Here is a 23,369-nt window from a genome sequence, read left to right as displayed (position 1 = left end):
CACACTCACACACACACTCTGACACACACATGCACACACACAAATACACACACACACACACTCTGCCACACACATGCACACACAAACACACACGCACATACACTCTGCCACACACACACACACGCACACACACTGACACACACAAAATCTGACACACACACGCACACAAACAAACACACTGTGCTACACACACACACTCACACACACACTCTGACACACACATGCACACACACAAATACACACACACACACACTCTGCCACACACATGCACACACAAACACACACGCACATACACTCTGCCACACACACACACGCACACACACTGACACACATACACAGACACTCTGACACACAAACACACACACACACACAAAATCTGACACACACACGCACACAAACACACACACTGTGCTAAACACACACACACACACACTCTGACACACACATGTACACACACACACAATCTGCCACACACATGCACACACACAAACACACACGCACATACACTCTGCCCCCCCCCCCACACACACACACACTCTGACACACATGCACATACAAACAACCACACACACACACACACACACACACTCTGACACACACACACGCGCGCGCGCGCGCACACACGCACACACACGTCGAGATCTTCCGCATTGAAGATCTGTTAAACGGTGAACTTTAGGACACCGCTCCAAGGAATGTAATCCGGGCCGGTGTGTGGAAAAAACAAACTCAGAACCGAAAGAGAAAGTAGAAGTGGCTCAGTCATGTAATAATCCACCCTTTTAAATTCTGAACAGTCTCCGAGACGAGCCCAAAGGAGTTGTTCACACTTCCTGATCGTCTCGAAAACTGCACGGCTTGTGAGCGACAGCATTTGACAGTAGACAGAACAGACAGGATGGAAACAACGAGATCCTCAAACACTCATAAAGTGGTATGTATCTTACACACTGCCTTCTAGCTTGTTTTCTGAGCTGTTGTGCTTAAAAAAGCTGCAGACCTTATTCAAAGATATGCAGAGTTAAAATGCAATACACGAATTACTAATAAAAATGAGCCGGTCTGTGTGTTTTGCAAAAATTATTATTATTATTATTATTATTTTTTATTGATTTTTCTGAGACAATGCTCCTGAAGATGTTGTGAGTCTATAAGCAGTAGTGTGTACTGATGTTTCAATGACTGGGGCAAAACAGTACGCAGAGCCCCAAGCGGAAGCTGAGTATAAACAAACAAACAAACAAACAAACAAACAAACAACAACAACTACTACTACTACTACAAAAAAACAACAACAACAACTTCTCACTCATTCCTTTAGCTACTGTTTTAATGTTAGGAAGTGGCATTGGTATTCCTGACTCGTCAAACATCAGGAAACAAATCCCATTGCGAATTTCTGTTCAGAAAGGCTGTTCAAAGTGAAAGTGAAAGTAGGAAAGGAACTGGCGCAGAATAGAAGTCTCCATTATTCTACAGTAACGTCTCCAGGGGAATCATCGTCTATTTATATCAGGTTGGATATGCTGCTGCAGCCTTAACACTGATTTGCTACATTTTGTCAGTGAAAGTAACACTTAGAAGTGCTTCATTTAGTCCGAGGCTATACTGAAATTAGGCTAAATAACTTAAAAATGAGAGAAAAAAAAAAACATACATCAGAAAAAACACCACTCTTCTACTATTTTTAAAATTCAACCCGAATTCTGTCTTACTCTAGTTATGAAATGATCCATCCATCCATTTTCCATGCCACTTATCCTACACCGGGTTGCTGGAGCCTATTCCAGGGAACTCGGGACACACCCTGGATGGAGTGCCAACCCATTGCAGGGCACATACCTTCACACACACATTCACACACTATGGACAATTTGGAAATGTCAATCAGCCTATGTCACATGTCTTTGAGCTTGGGGAGGAAACCGAAGTACCCAGAGGAAACGGAGGTGGAATCTGGAGTACCCGGAGGAAACCCCCAAAGCACGGGGAGAATATGCAAGCGCCGTACACACAGGGCCGAGGTGGGATTCAAACACGGAGGTGTTGAGGCAAGCACGCTAACCACTAAACCACTGTGCCCCCCACTTATGAAAATATCCCAAGTCATACTTTTTGCTCTCTGGATTTGTTTTGCATTTTCTTGCAGTGAGGTTTGAAATCCTCCCCCCACACTATTTCTTTATTAATTAATAACATTATTTATTTATTTATTTGGGTCATGGCCAATATGAAACTCTTAACAGATGCCTTCCCCTTCTTTCTTCCGGGACTGTGGCAACACACAGCTAACTGATTTCACCTCTCAGAAACAGGTGGTATTTCTGATAAACATCAAGGTATTTCCTGTATTGAATCATAAGCCTATATTTAGCTTTACATGACATTTTACTGTGTGTAGTCTGATAGGTCTCTTTTAAGCCAAACGTTGAGACATTTATTTATTTACATTTATTTACATTTATCTTCAGTAACTGATTTGTCCTGGTCAGGGTTGTGGTCCAGAATCCAGAGTCTATCCTGGGAACAGTGGGTCTGAGGCAGGAATACACCCCGGATTGGACACCATTCCATCACAGGGCACCGTGCACACATTCACACCAAGTAGCCAGTCCACCTACAGGCATGATTTTGGGAGGTGGGACAAAACCGGAGAACAGAGGAAACCCATGCAAACACAGGGAGAACATGTGAAACTAATTGCAGACAGTAACCCGAGCTCAGGCTTGAGCCCAGGACAGTGGTAACCCAGGTAGCAGCAATGCTACCCACTGAGCCACTATACTGCCCAGTTTGAGACCAGGTGCAATACACTATGTGGCCAAAAGTATGTGGACACCTGACCAGTCATACCGATATATGCTTTTTGAACATCCCATTCGAGATTTATTCCCCCTTTTTCTGATATAATAACCTCCACTCTTCTGGGAAGGCTTTTCACTAGATTTTGGAGCATGGCTGTGGGGATTTGCCCATTCAGCCACAAGTGCACTAGTGAGGTCAGGCACTGATGTCAGGCAAGAGATGCATGGTGCACAGTCAGCATTCTTAGCCATTCCAGATGAACATTTCTGTAGGTGTTTTGTTGAATTGCACCACCTACACAATCCAACAATAGAGATGATTATTTAGCATTTTTGGATGGAGTATCCAGTGTTAGCACTTTGTATCAGTCAGAGGAAAAGCTGTAACTTTAAGTTTGCTGTCACAAGGAAGTCTTCAGGACAGAAGACTGCAGTTTCTTGGTAGCATGAGAAGCTGCAATTTTTGTCTTATTAACTTCAAGAGAGAAAAAACAGAAGCTGATGAAGAGTTTATAGCTGCTATAATGTAATTGATAATAGGAACTGCAACATTAAATGTATAAATGAATATAAATGAATAAACAGTACATGTCTTGCTGAGGTATAAGGGGAAGAAAACACTTCAGGAAGTGCTGTCATTGGAAAATAATCATAGTATATGCATCACACCATATACTATGATTGATTATATTCCAATAACAGCACGTTTTAATCTTTAACATCATGTTTTAATCTTTACTTACCCATGTTTCATAGACCTAATATTTGTATTATGGCCAAATTATATTACATCGTTTACAGACCCAATTATATTACATCATTTTAGTATTTGGTGGACTGTTTGATTAATCTTCCTATAACTGTGTGCAAATGTTTTTTTAGGATAAGAAAAGATCCATTAACAGAGTGAGGAGGAGTCCCACACGATTCACTCGGCCATTTTCTCGAGGGAGATACCAGTGTGCTCGGTAAGTCATACACTGAATAGCACAAATTCAGTATAAGCTATAGCTATTAAGCTATAGGCCATCAATAGAATGGATGTACTTAGGCATTTATGTACATTAAGCTTTATGGAGTATTTCATATATATTTTAATAGTATACTTTATAATTGTCAGAAGGTAGTAAATGCAAGCCTTTTATTTAAATCCATATGATCAGGTAAAGAGAACATCTAAAGGCAATCAATCTCACAAATGTAGGGCAAAAGCAAATGTTAAAAACTGTTCAGAAATGCCCAGGAAAGTTGTAAAACCTCAGAACAGAGGTGAATGAACTGTTTAAATACATTGAACAAATGAGAGTGAAACAGGCCACAGGTGCAGCCAATAATCAGGTGAGTGGGAACGATGTGATGTCCAGATTGGAAACGGATGTAGAGTTATAGTGGCTCCTGGATCAGTGATGGATATGGATGTGACAATATTATACTAATAAGATACTTTAATATGTACTGTTGCATAAAATATACTTTTATTAGCTTCTGTTACAGCTTGTGGTGAATTCTGGAGAAAATACCTTTCCATGTTTAAATGTTTAGGTTAATTTTGGATGATAATAATTAGGTATGTGTTAAAACATAAAATCCTTTTCTGTCTATCTGATAGAATGTGAAATCTTTTCATGGTAGTACACTCTGAAGGTATGCCTCCCCACAGAACAACAGATTTTCTCTGTTAGTCTTCTGCTGTACACCAAATTTGCCTGAACCTATGTACCATGAGATCTGTCACTAAGTAGCTGATACACCGATCAGCCATAACATTAAGACCACCTGCCTAATATTGTGTAGCTCCCCCTTGTGCCACCAAAACAGTTCTGACCCATCGAGGCATTTACTCTATAAGACCTCTGAAGGTGTGCTGTGGTATCTGGTACCAAGACGTTAGCAGCAGATCCTTTAAGTCCTGTAAGTTGCGAGGTGGGGTCTCCATGGATCGGACTTGTCCAGCACATCCCACAGATGCTTGATTGGATTGAGATCTGTGGAATTTGGAGGCCAAGTCAACACTTTTAACTCTTTCTCATGTTCCTTAAACCATTCCTGAGCAAAAAGAAAACGTGACTCATCACTCCAGGTCACCTTCTACCATTGCTCCATGGTCCAGTTCTAATGCTCACATGCTCAGGTGGGTTAACTTTTGCTCCCCACTTTCATCAGTGAGCCTTGGTGTCGCCGGTTCACCGGTTGTCCTTCCTCGGACCACTTTTGGTAAGCCCTACCCACTGAATACCGGGAACACCCCACAAGACCTGCCATTTGGGAGTTGCTCTGACCCAGTTGTCTAGCTACAATTTGGCCCAAATCAAAGATGCTCAGATCCTTACGCTTGCTCATTTTTCTTGCTTCCAACACATCAACTTCGAGAAGTGACTGTTCACTTGCTGCCTAATATATCCCATCCTTTGACAGGTGCCATTGTAATGAGATAATCAATGTTATTCGCCTGTCATTGGTTTTAATGTTATAGCTCATTAGTGTACAACTATTCAGATTTTTGGCCGTTGTTGAACAATAGCCAGTTCAGATTTGTTCAACTGAAATTGACGCTGCATTCAAGCCATCTCTGCAGCTTTCAGCCAGTCCATATTCAAAATAGTGTGGCAGAGTTTAAGCGATCAATTGTAGACAAGATTCATCTACATCAGAAAATTTCTGTGTGCAAAATGAGTAAACAAACACCAAGCAGAAAGGGTACTTGTCTGGTGTCTTGTGATTTCATTTTAGTGATGATTCATTTTAGTACCTGATGTGGGTTAGTGGAGTATAAGCCAGTTAAGCTGAGCTTCTGAGACTAAGATCCAATAAAGAATTTGCAAGGTTCTTAATTTACAATTAAATTAAGAACCATGATACCCAACCAGTTGTGACATCAGTGCAGAGGAGTTTCAAGTCTCACTGGCTTTGACAACAGTCAACGCAACTAGATTAAGTGGAAACACAGGATGTCTTGTGAAACCTTCAGTTGAAACTGGAATTATTTATATCTCTAGCCTATTTATATCTGCTTGATTACAAACGTTCTTTTTTTCTTTTCGTTAATACCTGTCTCTTAGTACACATGAGCTGGAATTATGCACCAGGCACAAAATAGGTATAAAAGGGCACTTTTAAAAGTAAGCCAGTCTCTTTTCATTCCATGCAAAAAGTAAAACGAGGAGAGAAGAATAAACAATAAAAATCAGAATTTTAAATGGGTATAAGCAGAATTACTGTGCATTTATGCTCATGAAAGTATACTATTTTGTAAGGTTAACAATAATATTCTGCCTTGTTTGGGCTGTGGGGCATCAGTATTTAAGGTTCTGTACTAGTGTATTGGTGTGTGTTGAAATCCCAGGGCTTCTGTTGTGTCACTGCTGGGGACTTGAGGAAGTTTCCAAACCAGAAGTATTCAAACTTTGGGCATGAATTGCAAGGGGGCATGGGTAAGGGGTGAGATGGAAAATTTAAATCAATCAAACAAACAAACAAACAAACAAACAAAACAACAAAACTGTATCAGACCTGCCAACCTTGACATGTTTTGTGTAGGAGCTCCACATTTTAATATCAGAGTATGCTGGAAAGTACAAAAGATACTCTAAAAGAGCTGTCTTCTTTCTTCTTCTTTCTTTTTCAAATTAAAAACAGCAGATGAGCCAAAGGTTTATATGTGTTTGCTCTAAACCCTTGCCTGCTCAACTATATACATCCAGTACATGTAAGTTGTTTTGGATAAAGGCAAATAAGGTAACAAACTGCAGCACAAGAAGAAGAAGAAGTCATGACATTACTATTAGTTCTGTTTGGGTGAAGAGCCCTTTTGAGATATGGAACATCAAAAGCTAGCAAAAACCCAGTAATTTGCATTTACAAGTCAACAAGACGTACACTTGCAGATTACTTCAAATGAACATATAATTGAAATTCTTAGACAATTAGAAAGAAAATTTTTAAACAGTGGTCAAACACAAACAGAAACGTATTATTCTGTAAGTTCTTAAGTTTCTATCTGGCTTTTTCTTATTAAGCAATATCCTGATCTCATAAAATAACTAATAAATAGTAATACACTCAGTAGAAGAAGACATTTTGAGCCTATTAGGAGGCTCAAAATTATGATCATTTATGGTTTTCAATAACTTTTTTTTCTCAATGTATTCTCTAAGATCTGCAATGCAAGATATTTCACTTTTGTTCCTAAACAAGATATTTTACCTTGAAATTTAATTGCAAAACATTTGACAATATGAAGATGTATTAGAACATACAATACTTTTCTCTGCACAACCATACAAACATGTATTACACTAGCTGACCTTCAATCCCAGTTACACTGGAAAGTTCAGTTTTATGAAGCTCCAATATCACTAAAATTTAATGCCTAATTTTACCTGATATTAGTCACAATATTAAGTTTCTGATGCACTGAAGACTTTCTAATGTGCCAGAACGTTTAGACATTGGAAAATCAGTGAGTACAGTAGACCTGTTCTGTAACTGTGTTATACACTTCATTTTTTATTACTTTCAGGAAGCATGCTAATATACAACTACAGCAAAAAACTACTTTCTCTTCCAGCTTGTCATACTCAAGCTTCATGTGTCAGATTGTAAATATAACACAGACGTTGATTGGCCAAGGCTGTCTATTTGGATGATGATTGGCTAGCAGACAGAATCTTATAAAAACCAAGTTTATCTGTTAGTTTGGAAATAGAACATTTAATGTTTTCAAATATTGCACCAAAAGCTTTCAAAAACCCCCCCAAAAATAGTAATAATAATAAAACCACATAGGAATAAAGTGTCCTATAGCAATAAACTTTATGTGGTTAAATCATTTGCAACCAAAATGCCATAGAGAACATTATAAAACTCATGGAGGTCATGAAGTCAGCAGCATTCAAGAAGATGGTGATATTTATGCAGATAATACAGTATATCAAACTACTCCACTGAATGGTTACCCAAAAAATGTTATAAAAAAGTAAATATGTATGTAAAACAGTAAATATTATTATTAGAAGAATAATAATAATTTGTAAGCTAGTTCATAATGATTGCACATCCTAATATATGAGAAAACTGCTGTCTTTTCTCCTGACAAAGCAAAATCTTTCTACTAGTTCAGCAGTACAAATTATCCAGAGAAGCAGAACTCTCCTAATAATAGTGCACAGAGTTAGTATACACAAAGTTTGCGCTAGACACCCTACAACATATAATCACATCTGTTTCTCTCCTGGTAACATTTCTTTAGTTTTCTGCAGCAAAGGATTTCCCAGTCTAGACAGTGAAATTTACCAAATTTTCATTTTCTATACGCATATATTTGTACACACGTGTCCAAGAATTCTGATTATCTTGAAGTGCTCATGGGTTCTCCAAAATAAGAACAGTTTATAAGAACAGTAGGAAATGCAAATGATATTCTTGTCTATATATTTTTCAATTATTTATAATTATTTAATAATGCAGCTTTTCATATAACTTCTCTTCTCCTACAGCTACTATTACAGGCCCAGAGAGGACTACTTCTCCCGGCGACCCAGTTTTGGCCACAGGTTCCAGAGAGGCTCCAATCTCCGGCTTCCGTCTAGATCTCGGAGCCCGAGTACGGTGGTGAGACGCAAAAATGTGCATTCGTCAAGCCAGCCCTTGGAAAAGAGGTCAGAGAAGAGCACTTCCACTCCAGTGCAGGACAAAAAGGCATTCAGCACACCAGGTATATCACAGTGTGTGTGTGTGTGTGTGTGTGTGTGTGTGTGTGTGTGTGTGTGTGTGTCGGGAGGGGGGGGGCGGGGTTGGGGTGTACATGCAGTAAGTACCTTGTATACCTTGTATACACTCACAACCACTTTACTAGGAACACCTGTACACCTGTTCATTCATGTAATTGCCCAATGAGCCATGCTTTGTTGATGAGAAAAGTCAGAGGAAAAAGACCAGGTGATGTTTTTTCAATCTGTGTAGTTTTGCTGAGCCTGTGTCTAATATATAGCCTCAGATTCCTGTTCTTGGCTGACTAGATTGGAGCCCGATGTGATCCTGATAAAGTGGTCAGTGAGTGTATATACCTTATATACTATAAACCTATTTCATTTACAAAAACAAATGTGTGTTGGGTAATGTGTGTGTGAGTTTTTACTGTAAACTGGAAACAATGCTCCTGTGTGAAATTGAAAAAAAAAAAGAGTGACAGTTGTTATCCATTTAAACATGCAATTAAACATGGTCTCATGCTAGCAATTCTAAAAATTAGCATGGCTATAGGTTTATTTCCCTACCGTATATATTTTTCATCCATGACTAACAAAACACCTTATTGATCCCAGATAGGAAGTGCTGCATGATCATACAACTGATGCATATAATACAATACTATAAAATGAGTATAGCATAATTAAGACAATATTATACACCTGTATATAGATCATAAGAGCTGGTCTATATACAGATCAACAGAACTGTGCAGATGTACAATTCAGCATAAAGTAATTAGTAGTGCAGTGCACTACACTACTACAAAGTGCAAACATTGCATCTATGCAGATATACTGTATATGCATAATGTAAAAGTGCCTGCTACTGTCTTGTAACTCACTGTATACACTAGGTGGTAGTGTTAGCACATTATTACTACCAAGAGCAACCACCTGCTCCTTGCCTAGCTGTTTTTCTCAGTGCTCATCATTATGCACTCATCAACCACAGCTGCATCACTGGAGAAGTAAACAGCTCGATGAATTGTTGAACTGGTGAACAGCTCTTCAGCAAAAATGTATCCAGAGAATTATCTTATTGCTCTGCAGTCTTTCGACTGAGCTTAGTACATCGATAAATATATTCTTGTAAATGATTGGATGTTTGCTCAGAGAAGGATATGACCAATTTGAAATGACATGAAAATGCATATTATATCTGCCTATCTACCTGTTTGCACAGGCTGGAGTGTGTATCAGAGAGCCATTTCTGTATCTAGAATGTGTGTGAAAATGGCATAGACTGATTTGATCTGAACCTTTCATATAGGTTCCTCTCTCTTTCACTTGTTTGCTCATTGTGCCTGTGAGATATGCAGAGATGAGCATGAGTCATTGTCTTTGTGCTATTTTTATATGTACAGTATATATATGTGTGTGTGTATGTGTGTGTGTGTGTGTGTGTGTGTGTGTGTGTGTGTGTTAAAGAGTGACAGTGTGAGAGAGGATGAGCTCAAATGTTTTGTGTATGTGAGTGGGAGAGAAATGAAGGTGTTTTTGTGTGAGAGGGTGAGAGCGAGAGCGAAAGAAAAAAAAGTGAAAGAGAGAGAATTTAAGCATCTAGGCAGAGAGCCAGTATATATCAAGCAGTCCAAGCATTCAAATGTTGCGAGGCAAATTCTCCACATCGCACCCTGCAGATCCTCTTAAAGAAGCCTTAGTTATTTCTTTCACACCATTTTAATTGAGGCCCTGATCAAAGGAAAGACCGCATAATACCGTGTACATTTAGGAAGCATATTTCAACTGAGACCAAAGATGTAGCAAGAAAGATTCTTTTCTGTGTAGGGACCCAGGTGGCCGAATGAACTTCCCCTGGCTCTCCGAATACACTGACTCTGTCTTTAAACAAAAACTGAAGACCTAACTTTTCACCAAACATGAACATGAGCACTAAATTACTTAAAATGTCCCTTGCTTTTTTCTTTCTCTACTAACTCCTCTCTAACAGGGATTCAGCTTGGTGAAAAGTTGGTGTTCTTAGACCCTGATCTATTATACTAGCATATGGATATGTTTTTTTAAAATGCTGTGAACGTGAATGTAATAAATACCTCAATAAAAAGAATAAGAAGATTTGATTTGACTGCGATTTCACCAATGACAGTAAATATCAACTGTGCTTCACTTATTTTTCTTTTTTTTTTCACAGAACGCTCCCGGTCATCTTCAGTGGCTTCTGAGAGGCCTGCCCTATCATTTACAGTAAGTGACCACAAAATGTCTTCTTTCATTTGAAAAAAAAAACAAAACCCTGAGGTGAGACTTTGACTCTCTCCTAATTGTATCGCACAGGGAGACACTGGCATCAGAGATCAACATTCACCTTAATGAGCTTCAGATCTGACGAAACAGTTACATAGCCTTTTGCATGGGAAAATTAATTAATACACGTAGCTGCCTGAAATCAGAAATGATGTCTGATGGTTGTGCAATGCACATACTTTGTATAATGTGACAGCCAGATGCACAAAGGATTGTGGGTTCAATATAATATGGAAACATGTGTTTTGTTTTATAAATGTTCTCTATTTGTAATATACTTTAAATGTTCAAAAAGTTTTTTCACAATATACAGATATTGTGCTAATCATGACCTGAATGACCCCTTAGTTGAAATGTGGTATAATATACTCAATGTTTTTTCATCTGTCAAACCCAAGCACTAATATAGCCCTTGCAGCCAGTGGCTTAAAATATCTTTTCCTGGTATTATAATGACATCCACTGTCTGTGACAGGGCAGTTTGCTTATATCATGGCACCACATATATTAAGTTTGGTAGCAGTAGCATCTTTATCTGTAGTAGTATCTTTTCATGGTGCTTGATAGGTCACTATAATTTTTTAGGTTTTATTCTTCCAAAAGTAACACAGCGTCAGTGCTGGGTCAGGGGTTCTACACTGTAGAGAGGAATCCATGACACAGGAATAAAATACAATCATTATTGTAGAACAAAGTGAATTTCAATATGCACAGAGGATTGTTTTCCTCACTGACCTATGTAAAACACACCAGAAATAAAATGTAAAACTTTCATTAGTGTTTTTTTTTGAAAAGCTGAATTCATGCCAGAATATAATGCAACCCACCTTGAAATATAACGTTGTCAGCTATTCAACTGTGTGCTTCCTCAAATGAGCCAAAACTAAATGTCAATCCCGTCATTGCATTTCTCTAAATGTTATTAAATTATTGTAATCACATTTCAGTATAATATAAACAGTGCAGAACCATGCCATAATGAAAAAATAATCACTGCCCAATCACAGTCCTCTGCTGATTTCAGGGTGCCGTTGAGGTCACATAATTTTATAGAAGGACATTCAGATAGCTTTGCTTTGCTTGTTTCAAGCAAGCCTTTGCCAGTGACTGCAAGCATCTCTCCAAATGTCTGTAACAGACATGCACTTTGAAAAGAATGTAGTCATCTCTTATATCACCATGGTACAGAGTCCTGGAGAGGCCAGAAAGGGAATCTGTTTTATCTTGTGTGCACGGAATGCTAAATCGAGGTCACAAAATCATAATGTGTGTGCACAATTTTACTCAATTTTTGTATTTCAAGTTCTCAAATTAATAAAATTCTTCCTATATTTTGGCAAATTTGTGCTCTCTTTTTTCCTCAGGTCAATCAGGAAGAGCAGATCAGTAGTGGCAGGGAGTCTCTGTCCTCTATAACACGTGCAGCTGCCAGAAGTCGAGCCATCCAGAGAAAGAGAGAGGAGATAGAGGAGGTAAAGTGTGTGTGTGTGTGTGTGTGTGCGTGTTTGTAGATGCACATGTAGAAGGAGATTGAGATTGAGGCAGATAATGAGAGGGATTGTGAAGACCAAATAGCGTTATTGTAAAAATGTACGTATAAAAAAATCTTTTAAAATTCCCTTTTATTATCATGTAACAGTAGCAGGCAAGGCAAAGAACTGCCTTCATGAGTGAAAGCATTTCACTCCTGCTAGTCAATCCTGCACCAAGACTTTTTTATTTTGCTCTGGTGAACAGCAAGCAGAGCACACGGGGCTATGACTCAGACAGCAGAATGAAAATTACACTACACACACACAGACACACACAGAAACACACAGAAACACACACACACACACACACTGCCTCTCTTTCTCCCTCTGTCTTCCAATCTCTATGGTTACCACAAGGCCGACAGTAGGTGCTGTTTTGAATTGGTGTCGTAGCAGGTAGATGCAGCCGCTTCGCACAAACACACGCACCCATCCAACCACCCACCCACCCACCCACAGACACACATACACACACACACAAACACACAGACACACACAAACACACATACACGCACACACGATTGCCTTACTATCCTTGTGAGGACCTTCTACTGACTTAATATTTAATTCAGCTAATTAATGCTAAGCCTACACCTAAATCTAACCCTAACCTTAACCTCAATAACCAAAAGGAAACCTTTTTGCTTCTTATCATTTAAATTATTTTTAAAAAGTATTTATTTATTTATTTTTTATTTTTAAATAAATAAAAGGTGCAATGTTTTTGTAAAAAAAAAAAAAAAAAGGCAGTTTTTATCATGGGGACCAGCCCACAAGGTTTAAACAATCATATATTCCTATCATTGTGGGGATATGTGGTCCTCACTAGGATATAAAAACATGCTCACACACACATGCACACGCGCACACACACACACACACACACACAGTCCGTCTGTTCTTACTGGATACCACAGGTCAGGCTGAGGTGCTTTTATAAGGTGTTCTGGTAGCTGGTAGATGCACCTGGTATCCACAAAAGACACATGCACACACATATACACACACAGTACAATCAAATATCTACACTGACTGCAGATTGCACCATTCTGTGCTATTTTATGTAACTTGCTGTGTAATGCTTTTATATAACACTGATTATTACACTCATCACACTAGGAAACATACATAAATTGAATGTCATAATCATTACATTCTTTATATTCTTTATATTCGCTGTGCATCTTGACTGTACAATATACAGTATTTCAATATACAATTCCTGTCCATTTTATTAGGAACACCTGTACCCCTGCTCATTCATGCCAGTCATCCAGTCAATCATGTGGCAGCAGTGCAATGCATACAATCATGCAGATGCAGGTCAAGCGCTTCAGTTCACGTTTACATCAAAAGTCAGGATGGGGAAAAATGTGATCTTAGTGTCTTTGACTATGACATGGTTGTTGGTACCAGACGGGCTGCATTTCAGAAACTGCTGATCTCCTGGGATTTTCACACACAACAGTTTCTAGAGTTTATACAGAATGGAGTGAAGAACAAAAAACATCTAGTGAGCAGCAGCAGTTCTGCAGGCAATAATGCCTTGTTGATCAAGGTGACAGGAAGGCTATGGTAACTTCAATAACAACTCTTTACAGCTGTGGTGAGCAGAAAAGCAACTCGAAGTTCAACATGTTGAACCTTGAGGCATTTGGGCTGCAAGAGCAGAACACCACATCAGGTTCCAATCCTGTTAGCCAAAACAGGAACCTGAGGCTACAGTGGGCACAGGCTCACCAAAACTGGACAGTTGAAGATTGGAAAAAACGTGGCCTGGTCTGATGAATCTTGATTTCTGCTGCAACATGCAGATGGTAGGGTCAGTAATTTGGTGTCAATAGCATGAATCCACAGACAATTTTATAGTGGCTACTTCCAGCATGATAATGTGCTGTGTCACAAAACACAAGTCGTCTCTAACTGGTTCCATGAACATGACAGTGAATTCAGTGCACTTCACTGGCTTCCCCAGTCACCAGATAGAGCACATTTGCGATATAATGAAAGACTCGCAGCATGATTGTGCAGCTGACAAATCTGCAGTAATTATGTGATGCAATCATGTCAACATGGACCAGAATTTCAAAGGAATGTTTCCAACACATTGTGGAATCTACCTGTATGCCATTAAGAACTGAGGCCTTCCCAAGGGGTTTGTCCTACCCAGTATTAGTATGGTGTTCCTAATAAAGTGAGTAAGGTGAGTGTACAAATGTGACATATAAAATATTTTTGATATAGTGTGGGTTTGGGACAGAGTGTGTGTTGGCAGTCAGTTGTGTGAAATTGTATGAAAAGGTCACTCAGTAATGCTTATGAATTAGTAATTTGCGTGGATGTGTATGACTGTGAGTAGAGGTGTGTGTGTGTGTGTGTGAGAATGTGTGTGCGCAATCCCCTATGACTGGACACTGAGCGTTTCTCTGTCTTCTGCACATTTTCACACTCCTGCTTTTCTCTTCATCATCTCAAGGGTGATGATTCCCAAAGTTCCTCACTGATAATTGGGTGAAGAGTGTATATGTGTGTGCGTGTGTGTGTGTGTGTGTGTGTGTGTGCATGTGTATATAATCGTTTAATCAGCGCTATCTTTAGCCTGCCTGCTTAGCCTGCCTGCTCAGAACAGTTCTGTAGAGAAGGAAAATGTTCAGAACAGATGTTTTCCCTGAATGAAAACCTGGAAAAATGTGTAGTGATGACCACAGCCCTCAGGGAAACATATATTGTATGATTAAATATATTTTAGTACAACTTTAAAATATAAAAAAAAATAAGGTAAAATATCTTGAGATTTTCAAAAGTGAAATATCTTGCATTTTAGATCTTAAGGACTACTCTCAAGGACTACTTATTATGCTAATGAATACCATTCATTAGTTATTAAACAGCCAGACAAAAAAAGTACTTGAGCTTACATGGTTATTAGTTTCTATGTGTGATTAGTCACACAAATTCACTTTCAAACTGTCTCAGAATTCTGATGAAATAAATTTGAAGTGTAGGCCATGTTCAGTAATGAATAGCACATGATTGGCCTTGCTGTTATAGGAAAATAATCCATGCTGCCGTGGTGGGATACAGCCTGACACGAAGTGGATTATTTTCCTAGAACAGCATGGCCTGAAGTGTGTTATTCCACACATACCACATCAATTTGCAAGCGATTACAATTTTTAATTTACTGATGAACGACATGTCACACTTTTTAATAGATATATTTACGTTGTGGAATGTCTGCTTGACCAATTAATTCCTGTTATCACTTATTTTATAGAAGATATAAACAGTCGCTCCTTTACCAGCCTCTCTTTTTTCCTCTCTCGTGAAGTTAATAAGACAAAAATGCAGCTTGTCATGTTAACATGAAACCAGAAAGCTTAAACTTCTTTGTCCTGAAGACTTTCCCTTGGCGAAAAACATTCTGACTGTTACAAAGCACTGCCACGGGAGACTCTGTGTCTATTTGTGGAACACTTTACCATTTCAATGATTATGTATTGTTCCTTGTTAAACTGCAACACATTTTCTTTACCCATTTATTATTAGGCTTAGATTATGTGGAGTGTCAGCTGTACAAGTCCCTGTGAATTAACTGTTACTAAAGAAATGATACCGCTTTAAAATGAGCACATTAATGTATAAATCTATCCTTTATGTTATAGCTGGATCTACTGTCGCAGCCATGTTGTTATAGAAAATTAATCCACGCCTTCTGATTCAAGAATCCAACAGTGCTGTAGTATAATGTAGACTATAGTACCTTAGAGTTTTGTTAGCTCGAATGTCAAAACTTTGATGCCCCATTACCTTAAAGCCGCTTAGTACCTAGATAGAACCTTATAATACTAAAGATATGGCATGTGTATGTGTGCTGCAGGTGTATCGGCAGGACTGCGACACATTTGGTGTGGTGGTAAAAATGCTTGTGGCGAAAGATCCATCACTGGAGAGACCCATCCAATCTTCGCTGAGGGAGAACCTGCGTGAGATCGGCCTGCGCTGTGTAGAAGCCATGGAGCAGTTTATCCATGAGTATGACTCCAGAGAGCTTGGCACACCATCCCAGTCCCAGCATCACTGACACACAGACACAGACACACACACACACACACACACATACACACACTGACCTGAAGGTTGTGAATCTCTTGCTGTAAATTTTGGGGCAATACTGCAACTTCAGGCAGTAACCACTGAAGAAAAACGATCAACTACATCCATAATATAATTTTTCGGTGGGAATGCATTCATGAGTGAAGGTCTGAGAATTTAGGTACAACACAGAATGATGACTTTGTAAAGCAGTGACATTGGAATAGTGCATTCTTCACATCAACATCAACATGAGAACATGAGGAGAAAATCTGTAACCACACATGTGGTAGTGTAAAGATCATAGGTGCTAAATGTGGTAAATACTGCAGCAGCATTTTCACTGTTCACTCCAAAGCTGGTGTTAGAATGCCATAGCTTTAAGGACAAATCTGTATTAAAGAAGATCTGCTTGCCAAACAAATCAGCCTCCATCCTAAGGTGGTCTAAATGCCAAAACTGCTCTGATTTGACTACTATTTTTAAAATGTTGTTCACTAAATATTAAAATATGTGTCATGAGGCAGTTGGTGAAATGCCTCAGTAAACAATTTCTGCAAGGTTTTATTAGAAATGTTCAGGACCAGTTCAGTTGGTTTTATTAACAGGCAATTATGTCAAATTAAAGAGAGCTTCCAGATAAAGATGGGGGTTATGGCCAGCTGTATGTGCTTTTCTGATTTTTGTTTTCTCAGTTATTGTTAAAGAATTAAAAAAATCTGTTAATGAGGTTTTATACAGAACTGAATACACTGGGTTGTATGTATATTTTCTGTTACAGTGAAAATAGTTTATTTCTCCCAAAGAATTGATTACCTCTTAATTATTTACATTGGACCTCGATGATATGAAGTTCTCCTGTAAAAGAAGTCTTGTTGTGAAAGGTAGATGTTTTTAGGGCTCCACATGAAATGTGTGTGACCTATAGTAATTACTCTGTCTATTTTGCTGTCTCTCTGTCGGTCTGTCTGACAAGAAATGGTATTCTTTTTACAACAGGATATAGGCTTTGGTGACTTGAATATACTCACTTGCTTTATTCTAAACAGTCAAGTGGCAATATCATATACATATTGAAAATAAATGGAGAATACTTGAAATGTGTGCAAAATAGGGAAGAGAAGTTTACTGTAAAGAAAAAAGTAGATGAAGTTTCAGTTAATACTGCCATTTCACTACATTTCCAGTTAACCCTTTCACCTATCAATGTTCTCATTTCTTTCTAAATAAATGTTAAAAAGCTTGTATGCATATAATGCAGTTCTTACGCTTTGTGGCTGACCACTAGGATTTTACCATGAAGACAAACTCTTGTGAACATGTTATATTTCCACAGTTTGCAATGATTTGATTTAAAAGAAACATTTCGCAGAACTCACTGAGGTCATTTCTTGCAAATTTTTATATTGTGAAGACTATATCAGTGTAAAATATAATATAATTAATGATGATCATAAGGTTTTCTCGAGGGACACTTGGAATATATATGGGCCTTAATGTAGCAGGAATATCAAGAAAATCATTGGTTAACAAAGTCAAATTAGTCCAAATTTGCATTGAAATAATTCATATGGCGCTGGGCCATTTATGTGACAGAGGTCATCAAGCTAATGCTAACCCTTGCCACATGTTTTGGGACAGCCCTGCCATCACGGTTTTTTGGTAGTCAATATTTGAATGCTTTTAAAGCATTTTTAACAAAATCCTTAAGCCATGCCCTCTGCCTCACAATCCACCGTAATAGTGTAACCCTCTTAGCCAGGCATCTTAGTTTACGCCAGTGGAAACATGCTACTCTTCCATCTTGATTATGATGATTATTGGCTTTTGTTGCCCATTTTCTCTATTTGGAGACACACAAAGTTTCTCAAGTCTTTTTTCAGACTTGAGAACCTTTCATCACTTAATTTTTTTCCAAGATCACTGCCCTTGACATAATCTTTTTTCCCTTTGGGTTTACCTGATGGCGTTTATTTTATTCTATTCTATTCTATTCTATTCCCCTCCCCTCTCTTCCCTTGGTGGGAAAGGTGGATTGAGGGTGGGCAAGGGTAGGTTTTATGGGTGGGTTGAAAGTGGGCAGGGGCTTGATGGCATGTTAAATGTGTACATATATTTCATTGCTGCAGTTCTGAAATTTGTAAATTTGAAAAATCAAATAAACAAAACATTCAAATGTGGACTAAAAAATGACCATGTACTTTTGTCTTTATTTGTCCTTAACTGGTGTTTCATATAGGTAAAGGATTCTAAAGTTAATTGTAATTCATTATCCGTAACTTTCCTTGATATAAGAGTTTCCCCTGTACTCTGGATAACTACTGTAAATTATTTAGCTATTTCTGGTCAATACACAGACATGTATACATATATAGCCATGTACAGCTTATTTGTAGTAAAATAGTTTTGATAAAAATGTTTGTGGTAGCTGCTGACAATTAAAAAAAAAAAAAAAAAAAGTTATTACTTTAAGTTAAATGCTGTTGAATTGTTAAATGCTTGCAAGTGTTTTAATTGCTGTAATATTAAAATGAAATGCCAGTTAAAACAAGCACCACAATAATTGATGGCTTAATATAGATAATCATTAACAACATTTAAGTAAATCAAATGCACATAATGTTATTCTGCTATGTAAGGAATAACACACGACAGACCATACAGTTATACGAGAATGAGCTGTTACTACAGACACAATAACGTATAAGAATGAGTGAATTAATATAAACCTATCACCTATTCACGTTACAGCCAAAACTACTGTCCGAGCAGTGCTGTTATACAAAAATAATGCATACCTTCTGAATCGAGACTTCAGCCGCGCACTGGTATAAACTATTATATATATTATATTATGATTATTGTATAATATTACAGTAATGTATTATAATACAAGAAACTTCAATGTCTTTTACTTTAAACTGTTATTGAAATGTCTTTTACTTTACTCTAGTTCATTTACACAGCACTTACATAAGATCCTGTCACATCTGTGTCAATCCATCAAAACAGCTGAACCAGTCTGATCATGACACATCCATAAATCTACATTCAACCTCAAAATCCACCCATCCATATGGAAAGAAATAAAGACCTAAGTTTATTGATAATTGAAATATTATTTAATTCAGATACAAGACATGAACTGGGGATACATGCATTTAACGCTCTACAATATGATACAAATAATGCTTCTGAGGATACAAAATATAGAAATATTTAAGACTATATTTACATAACATTTACAATACTACAGCCATGACTTATATTACTTTTGAAAATCACTGTACATACATGTAATTTAAAGATAACATTATTAAAATGTGGACTTTGGAAAAAAAATTATATTGCATTTAAAACAGGACTATACCAAACATTGCTATTCTCAAAAGCAAAGGTAAGTTATTTTAATATGTCATTGATAGAACAGGGTGCAAGCAATTAGAACAATGGAAACAATAACTAGTATATGGGTCCAGATGAACTGGCTCTCAAATAGACAATAAAAGATAGAGAGACAGATTTAAAGAGCAAAAAAAGAAGAGAGAAATTTTACCTTGAAGCTGGGGCAGATAAGATTTGCATTTAAAGCCAAGTCCCCTCAGTCTTCGTTATCAGACTTCATAATCAGTATTGACAGATCAAGCCACATGACTGAGCTAGCAATCTTTCACTCCTTACATGTACAGTAACACAAGTTTAAGACATTTCTGAATAAACAAGATTAGAATACAATTGTAATGAAAGCCAGTTATCATGGTAACCCACCAATACCAATTCTTGACTCTAAACAGTTCTTTCAGTGCACATTGAGTCTCATTCCTATTTTTTCCTATCAAACCACCGGTACATAGCACATCCTTATTGCACGTTTCTACAAGTGAACTTAAGTGTTCTTGAATATACAATGATTAATGTAATATTCAAATTGTTCACACATGAAGTCATCTTGTGTCACAGTAAACAGAGAATATAATGTCCAGAAGACATGATCAAGTTTTGTTGGTTATGATTTGATCATGCTTAAGTAAGATTACAATCTATTAAGTAAGTTATTTGAATAAAGTTACATACTCAGACATACTGACAGACACAGAACCTGCGTTATGAGATGATGCATTTCTTTGTGCCATCTTCTGTCACAGTAAACAGCGGAGATAAGATCCAGAGGACATCATCAAGTTTTTCTTGTTTATGATTTGATCATGCTTCAATAAGGTTACAATCTAGACACAAAGAGACACACACAACACCCACACAGGTACAAACTCTCTCTTATGAGATGATACAATTCTTACTCTTTCTGCGTCTACGTGTGTGTAGCTGGGAGTGACCACCCATCAAAGTGGGACTATAACGCTGCCTCAACTCCTCGTTGTCAAGGTAACGCACTTGTACTGGCCGAGGAATCGGCTCTCCCATAAAGTAGCCTTCATCATCGGATGCTTCTGATGAAGAGGAGCAGGTGGAGCAAAAGTGATCATCACCTTCTGCCAGCTCTCCATACCTACCCAGGTACTGGCCTAGTCTTGGACCTCCAGGGTCCTGCAAGGTCAAGTCAGATGTGGTTCGAGGGCAAGGCCTGAAAAACTGCTGCCTACATGCATAATTTCCCCCAAAAGTGTCACGTGACATCCTTGAGGGCAACCGCTGAAAGTCATCATGGAATCTCTGAACAGGGTCACTAGGGTAACCCTGGTTTTCAGCAGCCAGATGAAGGGCATTATCTGAGCGTGAGCGGCGGGATCGATGGTGGCCTTTGTGTCTCTTATGACTTTTGCGATGGTGCTGTTGCCTTGGCCGTTGTTGTCGTGGAGAGTCTTGTGTGTTAGCTCGTCGTGGTCGTGGTGTCACTGAATGAACGTTTCCCATGCTCCCTGCCAGACCCATGCGACCTTTGGCTGGCTCTTCAAAGCTGAGGCCTCTAGAAGAGTTCCAGTAGAGTTGTGGCGGGTACCTCAGTCTGACTGGCATTCCCAGATCAGCAAGAGGTCTAGGGACTGATGTAAGGGATTCAGTGCTGCGGAACTGCATGGACGAGTTTAGGGTGCCCATTGCACTTTTCTCAGACACATTCACACCAGAGTCCTTGCTTAAGTCAGGCATTGAGAAGCGGGAAAGGTGCTCCTGGCGCCTTGTAGTCCCATCCAAAGAGTTTCCTAAATGGGGACAAAATTAAATCTAATTAATCTTTTCAAAGCCAGATATTTGCCTTATAATAACCATGCCATAATAGTATTTTTAACACTCATAATAGTGAACAATAACTGAAATGTATGTTACTAAGAAAAGGCTGGATGAGTATACCTGTGGCATAAGAAAGGGCCAGGGAGTCTGCAGATCCTCGTGGTGTCTGCTCAAGGGGTGTCAGTTCACCAAAGCTGGGGCCAATGTGATGTCTACTCCTTAGAAGTGGAGGCCTCATGTCCCTGGGGAAGCCTTGCACACTGACACTGCGTTTGTCTAAGAACCCAGCCCCATGACTAGATACCTCATTGAAACTCATCTGTGTCTTCAGTTTGGGCGGATGGAACTCAGATTCCTGCCCATGGTGCATCCAATTTTCATTAAAAGAGTGGCCTCTCAGGGCTGCCATAACAGGGGGCTTCTTGGGATTATTCCCTGGTTGCTCTTTGTGCCAGGACTCTGGAGGGCTCACCACTTTGGGTGGTTGGCTAGGAGAGGGAGGATATGGGCTCCGGATGCTACATTGGCTCCGTAGCTGATGGGGATTTGGGGAAGGGGAAGGATCTCTTTGATTGGACTCATAGGAGTATGGCTCCTCCCTGCTCATCCAGACAGACTGCTTGCGGTTCAGGCTCGGTGAACGACTTGGGGTCCTACTTGGGGTTCTTGTTGGTGTGCGGTTTGGAGTACGACTGGGAGCCGGGCTGGACACACTTAGTAGGTCCATTTGCACAACAAGGGAATCTGCATCCACTGAAAGCCGCTCACCTGTTGCAGATGCTGAGCCAGTTGATGGCTGCCTGCCGCTTTCTGCCTTGTTGTTCTTTGCTCCCTGCTTGCCAATTCGTGCACTGCGGCGTGACTGGCGTGAACGAGCACTCTGGAAAGCAGAATCAGAGGAGTCTGAGAGATCAGGCTCATCTCCCTGGCTGCAGAGGCGAGAGCAGTAGATGAGCCCTTGCTTTGGCAGAAAGGGACGGCCCAGTAGAGACTGACGGCAGCGAGCACAGCAGAAACATTCTTCAGTGGCGTGCCAGTGTTGACCCTCATATGCCATTTGTCCTTGGTCTATGCCTAGGGGGACAGATAAATATGAATTCTAGAGGCAAGACTTAATATGATGTCTTGTGTAAAGGTGCATATAATAGAAAACTGTGTCTAAAAGAGAAATAATGTTCTTGCAGTAATCCCTGAAAACACATGTTATTTCAGGCTTTAGTTTTCACCTGAGGTCATGTGTGACCAATTTTTAAACCTGAAAATAATTCCTATTAATTGTTTCTTGTTTTAATGTTATTGTTCAGTCTAATTAAAAAAATGCCTTTTCTGGTCACCGTGCGCACTCTTCACGCCAATACCATGCCAACTGTTTTTTAAAAATTCTACTTTGACAATGTTATGGTCATGTGTTCCAGAAATCTTCTTCATCTTTTCAAACAATTAAATGTTCAATACCGAGCACAACATTTAGATACTCTGGGATGAACCATTTTCAATTATCCACCAGAAAATCAATCAAAAGATAAACAGACACAAAATATACTAAAGGCAACCAACTGTCTAACTGTCTTTTTTTTTTTAAATTACATAGACAGTACTATATCTACATAATGTACTGTACATGTTTTGGATTTGGATGTAGTTTCCCTAACCAGTAGAGTTCTATTACTGGAAAAGGGCAACTTTTTGCCTAGTTTGAAAAAGGTCAGATCAGCAGAGATTACTGTGTAATATAC

The 23,369-nt window shown here is 38.8% G+C and overlaps 2 protein-coding genes across 2 annotated transcripts in view; one reads left to right on the top strand and one right to left on the bottom strand.

The window, feature by feature from the left end:
* The first annotated feature begins 604 nt into the window (after nucleotides 1-604).
* Nucleotides 605-18,576, top strand: LOC113533153 (periphilin-1). The gene is made up of 6 exons (XM_026925060.3): nucleotides 605-934; nucleotides 3,687-3,772; nucleotides 8,300-8,517; nucleotides 10,707-10,759; nucleotides 12,184-12,291; nucleotides 16,232-18,576. Exons 1-6 carry the CDS (start codon nucleotides 899-901, stop codon nucleotides 16,433-16,435), a joined length of 705 nt encoding a protein of 234 aa, XP_026780861.2. The 5' UTR covers nucleotides 605-898; the 3' UTR covers nucleotides 16,436-18,576.
* A 329-nt stretch (nucleotides 18,577-18,905) lies between these two features.
* prickle2a (prickle homolog 2a) overlaps nucleotides 18,906-23,369 on the bottom strand; it is a 38,418-nt gene continuing 33,954 nt past the window's right edge. The window contains exons 7-8 of the mRNA XM_026925133.3: nucleotides 21,754-22,707; nucleotides 18,906-21,605 (exon numbers count right to left, since the gene is read on the bottom strand). Of these exons, the coding sequence (XP_026780934.1) occupies nucleotides 20,722-21,605; nucleotides 21,754-22,707 (1,838 nt within the window). The 3' untranslated portion in view covers nucleotides 18,906-20,721. The remainder of the gene's footprint in view (nucleotides 21,606-21,753; nucleotides 22,708-23,369) is intronic.

The sequence above is a fragment of the Pangasianodon hypophthalmus genome, chromosome 8 (assembly GCF_027358585.1).
Source record: "Pangasianodon hypophthalmus isolate fPanHyp1 chromosome 8, fPanHyp1.pri, whole genome shotgun sequence".
NCBI lineage: Eukaryota > Metazoa > Chordata > Actinopteri > Siluriformes > Pangasiidae > Pangasianodon > Pangasianodon hypophthalmus.
Note: the sequence above shows the minus strand (reverse complement) of the source record. Positions and strands in the feature narration are given on the sequence as shown.